The sequence below is a fragment of the Camelus ferus genome, chromosome 6 (genome assembly GCF_009834535.1).
Source record: "Camelus ferus isolate YT-003-E chromosome 6, BCGSAC_Cfer_1.0, whole genome shotgun sequence".
NCBI lineage: Eukaryota > Metazoa > Chordata > Mammalia > Artiodactyla > Camelidae > Camelus > Camelus ferus.
The window spans coordinates 63,353,340-63,373,506 of record NC_045701.1 but is presented as its reverse complement, the minus strand read 5'-3'; the positions used below and the strand labels follow the sequence as shown (position 1 = coordinate 63,373,506).

General features: G+C 38.5%; 1 protein-coding gene across 3 annotated transcripts in view; it reads right to left on the bottom strand.

The window, feature by feature from the left end:
- Window positions 1–9,102: 9,102 nt before the first annotated feature.
- The window catches only part of FUT8 (fucosyltransferase 8), a 255,665-nt gene continuing 244,600 nt past the window's right edge, over window positions 9,103–20,167 (bottom strand). For all 3 annotated transcript variants that reach the window (XM_032482205.1, XM_032482204.1, XM_032482206.1), the window contains 2 exons: window positions 18,220–18,370; window positions 9,103–10,196 (listed from right to left, as the gene is read on the bottom strand). In XM_032482205.1, coding sequence (XP_032338096.1) covers window positions 9,879–10,196; window positions 18,220–18,370 — 469 coding nt within the window. In that variant the 3' untranslated portion in view covers window positions 9,103–9,878. The remainder of the gene's footprint in view (window positions 10,197–18,219; window positions 18,371–20,167) is intronic.

Below are 20,167 nucleotides of genomic sequence, written 5' to 3'. Positions count from 1 at the left end.
TAGTTCTAAAATTGCTGAAGAATGGGTTAGGGGAACAAGGTTAATTGAAGACCATGGTTAATAAGAAGTTCACCCTTAGAGTAAGCCTGGATGATGAAACTTCAAATAATCAAATACTCTAAGGATAAATGGAGTCTGGTCACATAGTTTGCTCTTCACTGCAGAAGGGCAAGATTATATGGAGGCTAGGACTGACTTAAGAGCCAGACAGTACTGGCTTCAAGTCTTGGTTCTACTCAATCACCCATCAGTCATTTGCCTTATAAGTAATTTATCTCAGAGCTTGCCAAGGACAAATAGATTGTTGGTGTACCACAGAATGCTGTCGGTTGTAAATTTTACGCAATATTTAAAGCAATTTTTGTAACTATTCAACATTTTATAACAGTTGAAGTTACAACTGAACACTATTTGTATGGCTCCTTGTGAGGTTTCTTGAATCCAGCAATTATTTCATTGTGAACTACTTCACAACCAGTACCCACAGCCAAAGAGCAATGAGTAACTGCACTATGTATATATTTCCTGATCCTCCACTGGATCATCTCAAATTTTTAATAAAGATGTACTGAATTTTTCACCTAGCCCCATAGAGATGCCCCATATCCCCTCTAGTTTATCCCAGAATGCCAAGCAGATATTTTTCTTTGTGTGCCATCTTGTGAAAAAGATTGGAAAGCACTAATTTCTGAAAAAATTTCCTCTTATGAGAGATGGGAAAAATAATAGCATATACAGGGTATTGTGAGGACAAAATAAGATACACAAGGCACTTAAAATAGTGTCTGGAACATAATAAATGAATAATAAATGCCAGTTATTATTTTTCCTTATCTGTAAATATGGGGATAATAATACCAATGCCACATGGTGAGGTGAAGATTACACACGTGACATAAAGCATGTTAAGGGCTTAGTACAATGTTTGGCATACAGTAGGGGGTCAGTAAATGCGAGCTGAGTAAGTCAAACGTACATAACTTTTTATGTTACATTGTAACTTTCCAGTGCAGTTCATATGTGTACAACCTTCCAGTTAGATTGTAAGCTCTTTAAACTGGTCTCATTCTCTTCAGCTCTAGAACTGTAGAAGCTACCCAAAACACGATTGGAGATCGATTCTGCAGAGCTGTTAAGCCTTTACAAAGCAATTTTATGTCTACTTTCTTACTTAATTTCTCAAAACAACAACTAAAAGCTGTCTACATTTTAAAAGTAAGAAAACTGAAGCCTACACAGATTATGCAGCTTGCCTAAAATAGCTAACCTGAGAGCAGGCTAGTTTCTGAGCTGGAAGTAGAGCCCAGGTCTGTTGACTCAAGCAGAGTGTCCTTTTTGCCAGATCACATTACTCTCCTGGGATGGCTGTATACAGTTGTACAGGGGAGTGCAATTCATATTGTAGATAATACACACTTGTATACTTATGAAGCAATTTTTTTTTCTGGCAGATAGCAGTAAGAGTTTTGTTATACAAATAAATATATCACAATAATTGTCTAAAGGAGCACCTTATCCAATCTGCACAAAGGCACCGTACAGATTAGTGGAGGCCCTAATAGACCACTCCCACACCCAAATTTTCCTCTGATGATCTAAACAGTATTTTGGGATATTGAGCCGCTTTGGATTATCAATTTGAATCTAAAAGACAGGACTACTTATAGCAGGGTCAACAACCTTTTTCTGTAAAAGGTCAGAAAGTAAATATTTTAGGCCTTGTGGGCCACACAGTCAGTCTTTGTCACAACTACTCAACTTTGCCATTGTCGCCTTTGAAAGCAGCCACAGACAATATGTAAATGAACGAGCGTGGCTGTGTTACAATGAAACTACTTACAAAAAAGGGCAGTGGGCTATAGCTCGCCAATGACTAACCTACAGAACTCTGGCTATTTGTATTATTGGTAAGAATTTCGTGAAAAGACATTACCTCAGTTAGATTGAACCTGTTGATCAATGGGTGTGAAGCCAAAACCTGAAACTAGATCTATCTCATTTCAAGCCCCCTGTTCTTTAACCTGAACACATATCATATGTTCTTATTCTTGGTGTGGTGACCCACTAGTAGGCAGTGATCATTTGTGAGGTATGTTTGAAAGCATTTCCAATGTTTATAGGTACTACTTAAAAAATAATGAGATAGGTCAGAAGGGACTCAACACTTGTTTCAATTTCTTGAAAGGGAAGGGAAAGTCAGATCTAGTCCAGAGGGGGATGATACCCCCATTCTTGGCCTCCAAGGAAACTCTGACTCCTCAGTTCTTTTGGCCTTTGTCTCTACAAAGTCCTTTTCCTTTGGTTTAGATGAAAATAAAGCTTTGATTCTATGAAAGAAGCTTTACCAGGAAACAAAGGTAAGAAAACAACAAGAGAGGAGTTTCCAAATTTAAACAGGTAGATTTACAAAGCCTGCTATGTTACATAAGAAATTAAATCTCTTGATTGTAACTGAGATCCAGAAAAAGACCCAGTCAGCTGGGCTAGCAAACAGATAGGCCCTTGTTCCTCTTGCTACCAGGTCAAGCTGCCCAGGTTTCCATCAGAGGCAGCCTCAGGCTGGCACCCTTATGACCTGGGTGGAATTTCAGTCTCTAAAACATGACAGTAGATCCATGACCTTTTTGGAAATTAAGGGCTGGAAGGGAACTTGGAGGTTACCTAACCCCTGTTACCTGCTTGATGTTCCCTTTGGCATCCAATTCTGTTAGGACATCCTTGCAAGGACAGGGAACTTCTGTCATTTAAATTAGCTTGTGTCATGATCAACATCACACTTTATTAGGAAGTTCTTTCATGTGTTGAGCTAAGCTTACTCAAATTGTTGCTGCTTCTGCACACTGCAGTCATGTAAAACAACCCCAGTTCACACAGCAGCCTCGGCAATGCCTAAAGACGCTCCCATGGAGTACCAGGCACAGGATTCAAGGTGAGATTCAAGAACCCAGTACCTGCCCTGTCTGGGGACTTGTTTCTGAGGGATAAGGTAGAGTTGGAGGGGGTGTCACAGCTCTCTATTGGTAATACTGAGCATATGGGCAACTAAATTCTCTAAGTCTTTAGGTACCTCTCCAACAGGCTGAACTGAGACACAACTGACCTTCTGGATCTAAGACTCTACTATGTTTGTCAGCTGCACAGTATGTTAAGTGTTATTCATTATCCAACACGGTGATTCTCAGCCTTCAGTCTCTGCTAGATTTACCCTTTCGTTTCAATTTTTAAGCACCTTTTGGGGACCCTCATTCCCCTAAACAATATGATTTACTATTATCTTAGCCTTTAGTTACTAAAAATTTTGATTAACAATGCAAAAAGAACCGTGATACTAGCTCACATTTGTTGAGCTTTGTGCCAGACACTGGGCTAAGAGACTTTCATGTGTTAATTTACTTAACCCTCACAAAACCTTATGAAGTGGCTATGTACTAGTATTATTTTCATTTAATTGATGGCTAAGCAAAGGTGCAGAAAAGCTGTGACTTGCTCAAGGTTAAAGTGTCAATAGAGGACTGAGGATTTCAACCCAAGCAGACTGACAAGAGAACTCATTTTTAACTACTACATCATATTATTCCTACTGCTGTCCTTTTCCAAAGCATCAATAACCTGTGTGAACAAGCCAGGATAGAGCTCCATGGCAAACCAACAGAAACCTTTTGAACAAACAGCTAATTCTTAATACAACCACCTATGCTCACACAGCATCAGATACTCTATTTTGACAATAACAGTTAATGCCGTGCTGAAGTCCCAGCGACAGCAGGCATAGACTCAGGATTCCTGGAAGTGGTTAAAAACCAGGCAGTCTGCGTTTGTATCCTGGCTCCACCATAAGCAACTTTATCACCATAAGCAAGTTACTTAAGACTTCCATGCTTTATCTTCCCAGTCAGTAAACTGGATTAATGGTAGTACCTATGTTATGCTTACGGTGATTACAAATTCACTTAGGTAAAATGTTAGCTATTATTGTAATGCTCATTAATCTAAAGCCATATGAAAATAAGAAATGATTAGCTTGGTATGTCTGGTTCTTGCAGTTGTCACTGTTAATTTTTTGTTAATTTATCACTTGTCAAATTTAGCAGTCTATATGTTGGTACTCCATCTTCTTCTCATTTTTGAAAACAGAAATATCTGCTCACTTTCAGCCATTCAGCACCTCCTAGTTCACCGGGCTTTCTTAAAGACTGCAAAGAATCCTGATGTCTCTGTCTGCACCGAGAACCAGAGGCATGAAGCATACTCTGACATCTTGATATTCGGATGTAATGGAGAAAAACAGCAGGAGCTCCCTGAAGTGGCACCTCTGTTTGTGGCCTGCAGCGTCACCCCCAGTCAGTGAACCTGATGCTGGGAAATCAAGATCGGTGGTCAGGGCTGTTGAAACAAAGCCCCTTTGGATCCTCAAGGCCAAGGCGGAAGGGGCCCAGGGTAGGAGCCATCACAGCACAGCTGTCCTTTAGCACACTTAGTTACTCCTGAGCCCCGGATGAGAGCCAGCTGAGGAGACATTGCCGAAGTATTGGGGCATATGCAGCAACTGAACCTGCAAGCACTGTGCAGCTGTTACCCATCTCACCGGTCCTTTCGAGAGACAGAAACTTTCCAGATTTAGTCTAAAGGTTGTAAACTAATGGACCATGGCCCACAAGTAGCCACAGATGCCTTCTTTGCCCTTCTTAAGTGTTTTATGTATTTTTCGAGTTCGCTTCTAGTGTTTAAAATTAATCTGAAATTTTGCATAAAAATAGATTTTGCTCACCTTGAAAAACAAAAGATCTGGCCACATTATGTCCTCAGGACAATAATCAGCTGAGGTTGAGTAGTAGCTACCCCATTTAGACATGTGGAACCCAAAGAGACAATAACATTTGCAAACCCTGATTAAATCCAAATAATTCATTTCACAGATGAAGAAAATGGAGCTCTGAAAACTATTCAACCTCTCCACACTTAATGGCAGAGTCAAAATTAAAGGCCAGGTGTTCTCAATCCCAGTTCAGTGATCTTCAGTAACACTGCTGGTCTTTCCTCTAGAGAATCTGAGGTACAGGGACTAACCAGCTTATAGGCACTACGACAAGGAAAAACAAAACTGAGAACTAGGTCTTCTGCCTTTGCACCCACTGCCCTCCATTTCCTTTGCTGGGCCAGAAAATTCCTGGGGGCTGCAATCCTCTAGGGAAGTTAAGACTAGCCAGAAACCCAAAGTCCCAGCATTCCTCAGACTGCTGACCATACCCACAGTCTAAACTATCTGCGCTCTTTGTACAAAGCACTGCACATTCCCAGCCTCCACCAGATGCTCTCGTACCCGGCTGGGTTATGAACAAACATGCTGCTTTTTCCTTTGTTAATGGCCTTTTCTCTACCCACATAGGCAGTCAGGGAACAATAGCCTCCATGGGACACCGATGTGGGAAGAGAGGTCACTGTTTCAGATGATAGGAGGTCAGTAGGAGCTCTGAACTCTCTTCCTGGTTCTCTTCCCAAAACATCAAATGGCTATGGCCATGGCCTTCAATATATCACTTTGAAAAAAAAAAGTGCAGGCTGTTTCCAGATCGACATAGTTTTAAACAAAGGATGCTCTAGCCATGTTCCTCTTGAGTATAAAGACATTGATTTATAAAAATCTTTGAAAACTTTAGTTTAAATGGCCACAAATACACAGTATCATAGCATCATTATAACACAGGTCCAGGAGTATCTTACCTAAAACTGTCCAAGGGGATATTTGGTTCCCTTTTTATCTTGGAGATGACAATGACAAAACGATAGCCTGTGTAAGTAATTAGGATGGGAACTTCATGTGGCATGGGATAGTAACAAAGGAACCATTCACATGACATAATTTTCTGTAAAAGAGGTAGAAATACAAAATCAAGATTGTCTCATTTCAGAATAAGGAGAGGAGAAAGCAGGTGGCAACTTAAGTGGACCACTGATGGCAAGGCTGAATAGCTGAGCAGGTTCCCAGAGTCAGAGATGCTGACTTATACAAAGAGCCAAAAATGAATGCACCGTCAAAGAGCAAGTGCTCAAACAGGCACCATGTCAGTGACGGCTGAAGGCAAAGACCTTGCCGAGGCCTACCTCTGCTCTGCTAAAGATCCTGGAACAGCTCCTTCATGCTTCCACGAGGGAGACTGCTGTCAGGAACTAGTAAGAACAGAGGCAAATTCTCCTTTGTGCTTCCTTCTGGGTACTGCATTTAAAAAATTCTCTGGGGTCTGTATCTGGCATAAATTAGGGTGTTATAGCCCCAGATTTGTCAATCCCCAGGCCACACATCTATTTGGTACGGGACTATTGATCCCAGCTATCGCACTGCCTCCCAGGAGCACAAAAGAAATATTGGGCAGTTGGCTATGGTCAAAGAGGACATGTCTATTGCATCTCAAGTAAGTGAGATTTATTCTCATTAAGGCACAGCAGATTCTCCTAGAGGCACCATTTAGAGTTCAATACTTTTCCTGCTTTACTGAATATACAGTGATTACAATTCTAATAATGATGATAATAATCGCTCTATGAGATAGCTTTTTAAATGTGCTTTTTCTCTTTTAACCCTTAACCCCCTCAGAAGCTGAGGCCATGCATGATCTCAACTTTCTAAAGAGGGAACACAGGAAACAGGCTAGGCTCTATATAATAGAAAAAACTAAAGTTCAGAGAGGAAAGCAACTAGTCTCATTCATTTGAGACACAAAGAAAGTCTGGATTAGGGCTGGGAGCCCTTTCACAACAGGCACGAACTCTTCAAGTTCAGCTCCACACTAAATCAGACTCAAGTGGTAGGATAAGGAATAATTTTTGTAACTGCTTTGTCCTTAGTATGCAGGATGCTGGTACCCACATTCAATGAGCCCAGGCTAATAATTTTGTTCTAGGTAAGGCTCTTTCAGAAATGGGTCTTGTAAGGAGGAAAAGACCCAAATCTCCCTAATCTAGCACTGATCACTCAATTCAAAACCATGTAGACTTTTAAAGTACCAGGTCCTCATGGAGAAAGTGTAACAGTGGTGAAGAAATGTCGATCCTCCCAACACGACAGCCTGGATAGCAGGAATTACCACCCTGTACATGATGATTTGCAAAAATGTGGCTCAGAAAAGCTTTTCAGGAAGACGTGGTCAGTAGCATTCATTAGTCCTTCACACCTGCAGGTTTAATAATCTGGTTAGTTCATTTTCTTTCCTACTTGAAGCTATTGGCTGCTTACCTATTAAGATTAGAATCTAAGCAGAGGCTGTCATAGGACTAGACTCTTCTCTCCCCCACCAAACTTTTTCACTTTAAATCTCTGCCTCAAAGATTTTCACTTCTTGTATGGCAGAGTTTAAGCACCTACTGAACAGATCTTCCAATGGATAACAAAGATCAAATCTTGACAAAAATACAAAAAGCTACCTAAGGGCATTGGAGACCGAACAAAAAAGCAGGCAAATTCAGAAAGAGGCTGAAACTTGGAGGAAGGGTATGATACAAGGTGAGTTTCCCATTTTTATGGCTTTTAGGCTGATAGAAAACTTAGTCTTTCTGGTTGAAGAATCAGAGGACACCACAGAATGAGAGCAACCACAGCTGCTAGAAAGTGGGGAGATGGGAGGGGGGATCTCAGAAGACAGAGAGCCAAAGAAAGAGAGCTCTAAATTCTGTGTGTAAACGCCACCCAAAGCTCTAGCTGACCCATGAACCATACACGTGTGGGACAGACTCCAGCTAAAGATAACAGAACTGAATTGAGATTTGAGCTGTTGCCCAAGACACAGTTTACAGTTTGAGTCCAATGAAGTTAAAATGCCTGCTAACACAAACTAACCAAAAAACACACTTTTCAGAGGACTGTAACAGAATCCATGGCATAAACATTTACAACATTTAGGATACAGTCTCAATTTACTCAACATTGGAAGGACTAGAAAAATGACTCACTCTCTAGAAAAAAAAAACAAATAATAGAGACCAACTTTGAGATGATTCAGATACTGGATTTAGCAGAAAATGGATTTTAAAGCAGTTATAACTATGACCAAAGAAGTAAAGGGAACCATGCTTATAAGGAGTAAAAACAGGAGCTCCCAACAGAGGAAATATAAACCGATAGTTACTGATGTTCTGATGACAAGTGAGGTAAGAATTAGAATACAACTCATATTCAGAAGTACCTCTGCTCGGCTGGAGATTTTTGCTTCAAATGACTTATCTGTACTAAAAGTAAACTGCAAATTGTTTATTGACACTAGATAGTTAGCTTTAGGGGAGTTGACTGGAGAGGTAGAAAGAATTTAGGGAAGTGTCTGGTAGGGAGATTTTACATACAGGTATTTTTATTTAGAGATGATGTGAAGAACAGGGTTTTTCTGAGTTATCAGGACTCCTGATATTCAATATCAAGCCTGCTACTGGTTCCTACATGGGTTGAATTTTTCTTTCAGAAGGTAAAACACATGCTATGAAATACTCCTACCAGGCATCTAGAAGAGACAGGCTACAGAAAATAAGAAGTGTTTTTATAAGGAGAAAAGTGATGTTCAGTGAGAAAGCACAGAGAGCGTCAAAGTCGTTCTTCTGAAGTGATTCTAACATGGAATTACTAAAAGGAAGTACTTGGAAGAGATAATCCCAAGTCCATTTTGGGTCTCATACTGGTTCCTCTCTCCTCTGTTCAGCAAACTCTACATACTATGAGATATGTACTACAGATATAGAGCCAGCTACCCAACCTCACAGATTCCTGGTACTCGCAAAAGCAGGACATGATAGGAAAGGGTACAGATTGCTTCCTGGATAAAATAACAGGACTCAACTCACAAAAAGTGACAATAGTTACAGTAAGAAAGAACCAGCCTGAACTTGTTAGTTTGGAAACCAGAGGGGATTCCTCTGGGAGTAAGGAGTATGATTATTTGATACAATTCAAACAAATGAACAATGTCCAAAATAAGAGAACAAAAGCTCCCAACCAGTATTCTGAGCAACTCTGTAATGTGCACTAACTAAACTCAGTTTTCAGTGTTAAAATGGACCAATGACTCTGGTTGGTCACTCAATCAGAAACAAACAAACAAACAAACAAAAAAAGCAGAAAAACTATAAAACTCCTATTTTTATCAATGTTTTTCACTATAAAGCTGACCACATCATCATCCAATGATATAAAATTCTAGAAACTTTACAAAATTCCTCTTTTTAAAATTTATTTTTTGTTATCAAAGAGAATGTCCAGAAACATTGAGTACTAAAGAATCTGTTCATGGCATTGTTTTACAAAAGTTCCTAATGAAGTATGAATATTTTATTTTCTGTTGTATCCTTCACTTATTAATGATGAGGTGGATGAAGTGGTGCAATTACTTAAAAAAAAAAAATTCCAGACAAAAACATCCATTCTCATTCTGAATCTGTTGACTGGAGTGAATTCAGTGGTTACAATACCACCACTGGCTAAGAAGCAAGCTCCCCACAGTAGGGAGCTACTCAGGTCTTCTCATTAGTTCACATAGGTCTCTCAGATATAGGCACCATGTTTGAAGTCTCACACAAAATGTCCGTGTCACTTAAATTACACAATGTGGCAGTGTTTGTTTCATGGGACATAATCTTGAAAGAAGGGGTAAAGTAGAAAACAACCTGTTCGCATGTTCTAGGTGAGTACATGATTGGACTGTGCGTGGGTTTGAGGGCGTTGTAGCCCTTGTTTAAGAGGGATTCCACCTATGAAGCAACTGTCAGCTCCCAGCTGCTCCCGGTGCTGAGGGTGTCGAACCATTCAACCGGGAGTTGTCAGGTCGGGGCCTTCTTCAGCTACTGTTTGGCTCAAATGGTTTGAACTGAGTTTGGTTGTCTGTGTCTTCCATCTAAGTTTTTTATTTCTCAGCCTCAGGATATGTGGGGTACTTGACTGTTTCTATCTTCTCTCGGACTTTGTAGGAGGGATATAGGCCCGTCCTTCCCAGTTTTCTGTTGACACCTTTAGAATAGCCATCCCAATGATTTCCAGCCACACCAATAATGTCTCCGGGTTCCATGGGGATTTCATCTTCAGTTCGAGGTTGGTGAGGATAAATGGCAATCTGGTTGTGGGCATTTTGGCCTCCAAAATAGTAGATGTCATCCAAAGAATGGAAGTTTGCAGAGGCATCAGGATGCAGTGTTTGCATGATTTCATAAGCAACTCGACAGACCTCGGGAAAGCACGAAAAAAAATTGTTAGTAGATGTAAGATCTCCTTCATAGCGATCTGAAAGCCCTTGGCCAAAGAGACTAGGACTAGATTAGGACTAGGACTGACAGGATGAGAAGTAGTGGATTCTAGTCACAAATTTTCAGTCCATTTGCCCTCAGATGATGGTACAAGTCATTCTTCATTTCTGTGCGTGTATCTTTTTTGTTCTTAACATAAAAGATAATTACAATTAAGGTTTCTCAGAGTGTATATATAGTGCAAAGTAATTTAAGACTGTGACACAGTTAATTTTAATAAACATTTATTAAGAGCCACAGAGTGTTCCATGTTGTGCACTGGTGGTACAAAAATGAGTAAGACATAGTTTGTGTTCTTGACAAATTTAGGGTTTAGTATTAGAATTAGGATTATAAATACTTTACACAGATGCTTCTGCTCCCTTTCCTTCATTCAGTGTTAATAAATCACATACTCTTTTCTGCTAGTTTGGACTTGGTCTCAGAATTCTTCTCAACAGAAATTCATGTAATTACAGACAATCAACTATTGGCAAATGAGCTAAAACACATCTGCCATTTCTGTGGTAAAGAATTTTATGTATGCTGTGTAGACAGATAGTAGCAATCTAAACTGAAATAAGATGGACTAGCCTTTGGGGAAGATGCATCAACCTGATGCATTTAAGGCTACTTAAAAGATTTCTCTGTCTAAAGAATACTTGTCCAAAGAATTCCCATTGGATGTCAGCTGAAATTCCACAATCCAAACTTCATTCCTTGAGTTTAATGCTTGGTGATAAAGTTAAACTATAACTATCTTAATGGAGGTATAACATTTTAAGCAATTAACAAATATATTCATTATAGAGTAAACAGGTTGCAGAAACTTTTCTAAGAATAGGCAAAGACAAAAGAGAGGATACTATCATTTTGCTTAGAAAATTCTTCCATTATACATCATGAACACAGGACTCAACTCAGGTCAAATTTTCCTAAATCTCTGGTGGTAGTTGTAGTCAATGAAGTTTTATTGTCCCAATACCAATACTTCTGCATTTATTTTAAATGATACTAATGGTAATTGCTAATGTGCTCCGTGGGACAATTTAGGATTACCCAGGAGTTCTTTAAAATTTTGGCATTCATGATATCAGAAACTGAATGGAGATGCTCATTCTTAAATGTTCTGATTAGGTTAATTATCAACTTCTTAAAGAATCTGAATTTCTGGAACCTGAGGGGCACTTTTTAAATGCTGTATTAGCAAATGAAAGTAATTTTAGGTAGTATTTTTAATTTTGCAGACAGGGACTAAAATACAAGGAGAATAAGGAACCTGTCCAAATTCTAGTGCTAGAATTTCAACTAGACACAGAGCCAAGACAATGACTTAGCTTTCAAGTTTGCTACTTTATCAACAAACTAATTTTATATTGGGAATGTCATGCTGCAACTGAGATCACTGGTAGAATGCTGGAGCTGTTAAAAAATGAGGTTCAAAAAGCTTTGGAACTTAACTTTCAAATTCAGCCACACAGGGCAAGCAAAATCAAATGAAGAATATGGAAAGAAAGAAACTAAATAATTAAAACATAGCAGCTCCATTAATAGCAAAGTACAGTAACAATGACAGAGACTAGTATTTACTGAATTTTTTCGGTCAGACATTGTTTTTTAGGTCTTACCTAGTTTAAATCTCAGTAGCCCCATAAAATTCTACCATGCTCATTTTACGGATGTCAAAGGTCAGTTAAGGAATATGCCCAAAGGTTACACTATTATTCAGTGGTATACTCAGGTTTTGAACCCAGGTAGCCTGTGTATGCTTGTTAATTGCTAAGCATATTTTTTTCTCACAGATCTTATTCTCCATAATCACATTTTAACATCAGAAAGATGTAACTTAAGGCCAAGGCTGGCCTTGGGCACACCTGAGAGTCTTATTTTCAGGGCTCCTCTACCCACTCTTCAATTATCTCTAGCCAGGGATGCAAGGCCTTGTACTGCCCTTGGCATGACTACAATGCCCACCGTGGCAATGAGCCCTGATGTGTTTCCTCCTCTCACTAATAAATGTCTCACTCTCATAAAACAACATGGCCCCCAGTCCCACACCCTGAGGGACGTGATTTCTTTTGGGTAATCCTAATCATTAGTTTACATTTTGGTTTTAGTAGTTGTTGTTGATATATCAGCCTGCTGGATGACACATGCATTTTCTTAATCCAGAGAAATAATGAATGGTAGAAATTTCAGACATCGAGGTGGGCCAATATAAGGCCCTTTATCCTTTTCATATAATGGCGAAAGATGACAGCAGCTGAGCCTAATGCGCGCTGATCGTGGTCCAGGAACTGTTCTAATAGCTGTGCTTGCACACACTTTCATTTAATGCTCACAACAACCCTGTGAGTTGGTTCCTATTATTATTTATATTTTACAGCTGAAGAAACTAAGCCAAAGAAAGATACATTTCCAAAAATTAAAAAGTGAACAAAGGAGCTAGTAAATGGCAGAGCTACAATTAGAACTCTTTTTCTGTCTCTAAACCATACACTAAACAGCCTTAGGAAAAGGACCTAGAAGAGTGCCTGCCACAGAGCAGCCCCTCCGTAAGTATCTTCTGAATGAACAGTGCTCCATGTGTAACACTATCAGCAGTGGAGGTGCAGGATCACTGGTGGTATTTAATCCTGAAGATCCATAAATAACATTCTGAGTAATTAAAAGATTTTCTTCCATGTTAACCATGGGGTAGTTTACTGCAAAGGGCTAGAAAGATTACTACAGCGTCAATATTTGCATTTAATCACCCTAGGCTTCCCCTCTGGGCTTTACAGAACTGAATCATGTGGCAGTTAACGAAGATTTTCAGCTCATGTCAATCTCAGGTTTGATACTTGACAGGTACATGATTGAGAGGGGCAGTCTATGGCTTGCAAAGTGGTGGCTGGCCACATGTAGCATGCTTTATTTCATTCTCTGTTGATGTGGCACTGTATCATTTTTAGAACACTACTGAGCACACAGTAATGAGTAAGAGCAAAAATCCTGCGAAAGGATAAAGCAGAGATATAACTATATATATAGTTTTATCTATCTATCTATATATTAAAAAAAACAATTAAAAATGGGAGGAAGGTCCATTAGTCTGAATTTTACCCCCAAGGAGCAACCTGCTGAGCTTGCATGAGCCTCCAAAGCTTTCTCAGAGCAGATGGGAATCTTGGTTTTTTGTCAAAATAGACAGGGCCAGGAGGATCTCCTAGTGTGAGAAGTTGGAAGTAGGTTCTTGTCTCACTGGAGGCGGCTGGGTATCTGTGCACTTTCACTGTAAACTACTTTGTTTTGCTATTCAATGAGAGAACAGTATCCACTGTTATTCCACGAGCCATACTTCAATGGAAATTCCTATCCAGAGCCATCTGTCTGGAAATAAAATGAATGCAGTATCTGGTTTCTCCCTGAGCTTTCCAAAATCTGATTCAAAGTGTGATGAAGCCAGTTGCCTCGTATGTGGATTTGGAATGAGACAACAGAGAATGCCACAAGAATTTTTTTTTTTAATGGAGTTACTAGGGATTGAACCCAGGACCTTGTGCATGCTAAGCATGTGTCCTACCACTGAGCCATACCCACCCCCAAGAACGTTGTATTAAGTGCCACAAAAGGAAGTGTCACAGGGGGGAAAAAACTAATCTTGTCCTATGGTGATTTTAATGGTTGTAACCACTGAACAATGCTGACTGCTCCTTAAAAATGTTGATTACTCATAGTCTTTAAAGTGAGCATCTACAACCATTTTGGTAAATCAGATTCGAGTAATAAAAATGGATTCCAAAACTTGATAAGCAATATTTTCCAAAAAACTTTTCTGATATTTTGCCCATCTACAACTGAGGTGTCAACTGCTGTTATTTCTCCAACTACATAATTCCTTTGCTTCAGATTTAAGATGGTTTTGTTAAATAAGAAAATAACTTAAAAGACAAAGTAGATGCTTTGGGCATTGGCAACTTCCAGTAACAGAACAAAGTAAGAGTGGAATAGTGTGGAATGTGACTGATTGCATAGCTTTCAAAACTTACTTGATGCTCTTGAAAAATGTTAACATTGCCTCTAATTTTCAGATTAAATCCTGAGAATTGTTTTCTTTAATTGATGAGGCTCTTAGGACAAACTTGGCTTTGAGAAACAGCTCTGATGAAGGAATTCAGAAAACTAAGAGCAACAATAGTAACAAAATTAGAGAGTAGAGTCATATTATTGGCTTTTAAAAACTTTTCACTTAAGGAAAGAGAATTCCCAGACCTCACTTATGGATATAAAACCAAGAATTATTAGAAGCCCTAAGACTGAGAAGAATGGGTCCAAAATCTTATAAGGAATCCTGACTAAGATGCCATGATATTTGTACCTGCAATTTCTCAAACATCAATCATGGTATTTCCTTCTTCCAGTATTGTCTACCATGGCATGTGGTCAACAGATAAACTCTTTCCCACCATTGTCTTATAGCACAAAGACCCTCAAAAAGAACAGTATATAGGAGACAGAAAGCTTACATGACTAAAACTTCAGGATTGTCAAAGCATTATGAAGATCCTAAACTTCCATCCCTTCTAATCATCTCTTGAAATATGAGATTATCATCAAAGAAAGTTTGAAAGTTGGTTGTCCATGTTTTATTGTGGGCTGAGATTTGGTTCTCAATGTTTTATTTTCTTGTCACACTTCCGGATGTAAGGCTTTAGTCTTCTCCCATTTCCTAGCATGCCTGGGGCGTATATAGGAAAGTCTGCAGATTCATTTCCCTAAAGTCGAAACATACAATTCACTTGCATTTGCTAAAGCAACTATTACTTATCACTCATTCTTTGGGAATGAAGAGTTTTTGTTTCTGAAAATTCACATTATATGGTGACACTCTCTTTCAATAAGTTAAATAGAACTGAGGTGGCATACTGGCACAGAAAAGTTAATCTGCTGAATATTACTGGTTATTCTTCTTTATGAAGAATTATTACACTCATCCAACGCACACGATGATTGGGTGGAATCTAAGCATTACCCATGACCTTAAGAAGAGGTAATGGAGTCCTTGAATAGCGTATTTCATGCTCCGTCCAAAACGTGAGAACGTATAGTCTGAAATGAGGCCAGGTGAAAAAGAGCAGCCAAAGTAAATACCCTACAGTCTAACAGGCAGAGATTCCTACACCTATTCCTACATAATGAAAATAGCAGCTAACATATATTTAACATATTGCTAAGTACTATTCTCAGTGCTTTACATATAACTCTTTAATCCTCATAAAATTTATGCAGTAGGTATTATTATTATTATTACCATTTTTACAGACAAAGGTAAAAAAGTCAGTGACAGACAGCCACTAAGTGGTCAAAGTTGGATTTAAAATCCAGATAATCCGTCTCCAGAGTCCACGCTGCCTCATTCTTTTTCTCTGCCTAGTGAAGTTAATGGCTGGACATTCTGATGCTATTAGTGACTTTTTATCAAATTCCACTGGTGATGATGAGACATTTCTGGGGCATTTTTTCAAACAATTCCAATTTTGGTTTATGGTAAGGAAACCTCTACAAGCCAGCAACCAATTTCATTCACACTGCAAAAATATTAAACTGTACTAAGTGCCTTTTTACCAAAAACATTTTCAAAATATACTGAGGTGCAAATAAGCCCAGAGATTTATCATTGGATGTGGAATTATTATTCCACAATCTGAATGTTATAGCTGTTAGCTGTCAAGAAAGTTATGATAGTGGAGGTGATCCTGTTTACCAAACTGCTACTCACTACATAAATGTAAGGTATTTTTACTGTTAAACTTTCATTCTGAACTCCAACCAAAAATGTTTTGAGGTATTCAAGTCTATTCTGGGATACAAAATATTGGTTCAAATGGGCAGAAGTATTTTGGATGAACTTTGACTTGCCAAGAGTTTTTATGGACAATATAATCTATAAGCACAAATCTTATTCCTTTGCACACAACTAAACCTCTCAGACTACTCTTCATATGAACTGTGTCTCTGGATCTCAGGTCTGGAGAACACATCAAGGCTGATATTATGCATAAAAGAGAACAAAGTACTATGAACAATATGCTCTTCAAACCTAGGCAGGTTTTCATTATCATGAAATGGGTCAAAATTAGAGTTACGAGGATCAAAAATTCTACAGCACATCTTGAAAAGGAAAAAAAAGACCTTCTTCCCAGAATGAGCCTAATGGTATTTTTAAGGAGGCCTGGAAGAAGGAAGGCAAAATGTAGAGCACGTCTCTGTAAGTCTCAGTGTCTACGCACGTGTAAGTTTGGTAAATGTTCGGACGTACATATTTACTTAATTTTAGAGCTTTATGACTAGAGCAGTGGTTCTCAGCAAGGGCGACTCTGCCCTCCCACGCCCCCCACCCAGGACATTTGACAATGTCTGGAGACACTGTTGGTTGTTACAACTTGAGGTGAGAGTGTGATTGGCCGGGGATGCTGCTGAGCATCCTACAATGCACAGGACAGCACCTCACAACAACTTCTCTGGCCCCAATGCTAGGGTGAGAAATCCTGGACTAACGGAGCAGACTTTAGACAGGCCTCAAATCTAAGCCTACAGAGGAGGCGGTACACCTGGGAAGTGACTCGAGTCACTCACTTTAACAATAAGCATTAAAAAATGTGTTCTTTGCATCTGTTAAATCACGTGGGCACCTAGCCAGATTCTCAAAAACAATTGAGAGGGACGTAGTTAAAACTCCTCCCCGCCAACTCCCTTAAGAATAGAAAAGGGACCTTCTCAAAGACAGGATCCTGACCCCAATTAGGGGAAACATCACCTGTGGAGGCCTTCATGGAAACTTGAAGATCAAGGAAGTTCTCCTTTCTGATTACGGCTGCTGCTGTTTCTTTTGCTCTGTGTAGCTGTTTTGGGTCTTAACTTGTATTCTTATCCATACTGAAAGAACTCATATAGCCTTTGCTGGGGTAAGTATCTTTCCAACAATCATATCACCAGCCGATTGTGACAACGTGCACTGTCACATAAAAAACTATCTATTTTTTTATATTTTCTCTGGAGTATATTCCCATGTAAACGATGTGACTTTCCTTTTCACATTTTCTTCTCTCTGCTGCTTCTAAGCTTTTAGGTATACATTTATCTTACATGATTTACATTTCTTGGTAATTACTCTCCAGTTATTTCATGTGAGTATTTTGCTCATTAGATTCTGGACCAGGGTAAGATCTGTATCTTCAGTCTCCTTTGAAATCCCCTCTACACCTATTGTAAATCTGAGTACAGTCATTTAACAGCTTGTTGAATGAACTAACCAATAATATGCACATAAATGAGAGAGCTGAATAAACGACACAATAAATATTTCTATGCTGATATTCCACTGGGCACATAGAGATGACTGGACCACTCATGAAAACACATACACCAAACCAATAACACACCATTATCTACAACAATTAAACTCAAAGAATGATTGTAATATGCTACTGCTTAAATGTAATGTACTTTCTTGTTGGTAGAAATATAAAAGGACTTCAAGAGGAATTATATTTACTCTTTCTTATTTTCTATAAAGCAATCAAGTGAGGCAAAATGCTGAGCATTTAAGCCTTTCAGTATCAGTTATTGATGTGGATGGATTCTGGTTACACATTGATTGTATGCAAAATCAGAAAGTATTAAGCAAACTTAATTACTTGCTGTTTCTGTTAAATGCTGTGAATTGGCCAAGTACTTTAAATAACCCCAGTAGCTGGCTTCAGTGGAGATGTATTAAACCATTGCTTGCAAACAACTAAATATTCAGTGCACTCAAATGGCTATGTTTTCTGGAATCTTTTCATTCTTTCATAAAAGGGATCATACCCAAATTGTCAAAAAAAAGCACCTGAGTCATGATAACTAAGATTTAAAAAAAAAAAAACCCAAGAACTTCCTGACCTGACATAACCAAAAATATTAAAATGCTCTTTTATCACTTACCTGGGATGAAAAAGTACACACCAGGAAGTCTGCCTGGGAGAGAAAGTGTATATCCAGGATTACACCCCGAAGTGAATTTTCTGTGTATCGATTATGTAGTCCAGCTGACCAAGAGATAGAGTTATCACTAATAAATTCATAACTGGGGTACCTGAAAAAAGAAATACATTTACATAGTCACTGAAATCACAGAATTCTATCAGGAAGCAGTATCCTAGCAGCAGCAGGTAGACCAGCCCGTGTAACCAAGAGTCCCTCTCTTTCTGATAGTAAGAAGAGCTTTAATTTGGCATTCAGGAGAGTAGTTGACAAACCATCTCTGAATCTATCAGGGGGGCAGAAACCATTCTGCGGTGCCTTGCGTGTTACAAGTTATTGGCATGTCATACAAAATACACATTTACATCAAAATGTCTCTTCTCAATTCATGAAACAGTGAAAACAGAAAGTTCTTTATTTTCTTAGTAATGAGTGACCTTGAAGAGGTTTTTCAACCTGCTTTCATATTTTTTTTTCACATTGACACATTTCCATTTTATGTATTCCTTTTCCACCTTTATCCTTAAGCATGTATCTTTTCTAAAATATAATTTATACGTTGACTTTTTTTCCTTCCAGTTTTTCTGAGATATAATTGACATACAGCACTGCATAAGTTTAAGCTGCAAAGCATAATGATTTGATTTACGCACATCATGAAACGGTTACCACAATAAGTTTGGTGAGCATCTATCATCTCATATAGATACAAAATTTTTAAAAAAAGAAAAAAAGGTTTTCCTTGTGATGAAAACTCTTAGGAACTAGTTTAACAACTTTCATAAATAACATACAGTGTTGTTAATTTTCAGAGTTTTTTTTTTGGTGGGGGGAGGTAATCTGAGCATTATTTATTATATTAATCATGTTGTACATTACATCCCTAGTATTTATTTAATTTGTAACTGAAAGTTGGTAGCTTTTGTCTACCTTCATCAAATTCCCCCTCCCCCTAATACTCCTAGCCTATGGCAACCACAAATCTGATATCTTATTCTGTATGTTTATTCGGTTGGTTGATTTTCTTCGAGGTATAACTGACCTAAAACATTATGTTAGTTCCTGGAGCACAATATAATGATTCAATATTTCTGTACATTACAAAGTGATCACTATGATAAGGTTAGTTACCATCTGTCACCATACAAAGACGTTACATTATTGTTGACTATATTCCCCATTCTGTACATTTTATTCCCATGTTCATTTATCTTGTGACAGGAGTTTTGTGACTCTTAATCTCTCTTACCTTTTCCAAACAACCAACCTCCTCCCATCTGGCAACCACCAGTTTGTTCTCTGTATCTATGATTCTTCTTTGTTATGTTTGTTCCTTTTGTTTTGTTTCACATGTAAGTGAAATCATATGGTATTTGTCTTTGGCTGACATTTCACTTGGCATAATACCCTCTAGGTTCATCCATGTGGTCACAAATAGCACGATTTCACTTTTTTATACTCCATTATATATGTGTGTGTGTGTGTGTATATATATATATATACACACACACATACATACTCCATTATATATATATACATATATATATAACCATATCTTCTTTACCCATTCATCTACTGATGGGCACTTATGTTGCTTCCATATCTTGGCTATTGTGAATAATGAGGCAGTGAACATAGGAGTGCATGCATCTTTTCAAACTAGCACTTTTGTTTTCTTTGGAAAAATACCCAGAAGTGGAATAGCTGGACTGTATGGTAGTAGTACTGTTTTTAATTTTTGAGGAACCGCTATACTGTTTTCCATACTGGCTCTACCAATTTATATTCCCACCAACAGTACAAGAGGGTTCCCTTTTCTCCACATCTTGCCACACTTGCTATTTGTTGCCTTTTTGATAATAGCCATTCTGACAGGTGTGAGTGGATATCTCATTGTGGTTTTCATTTG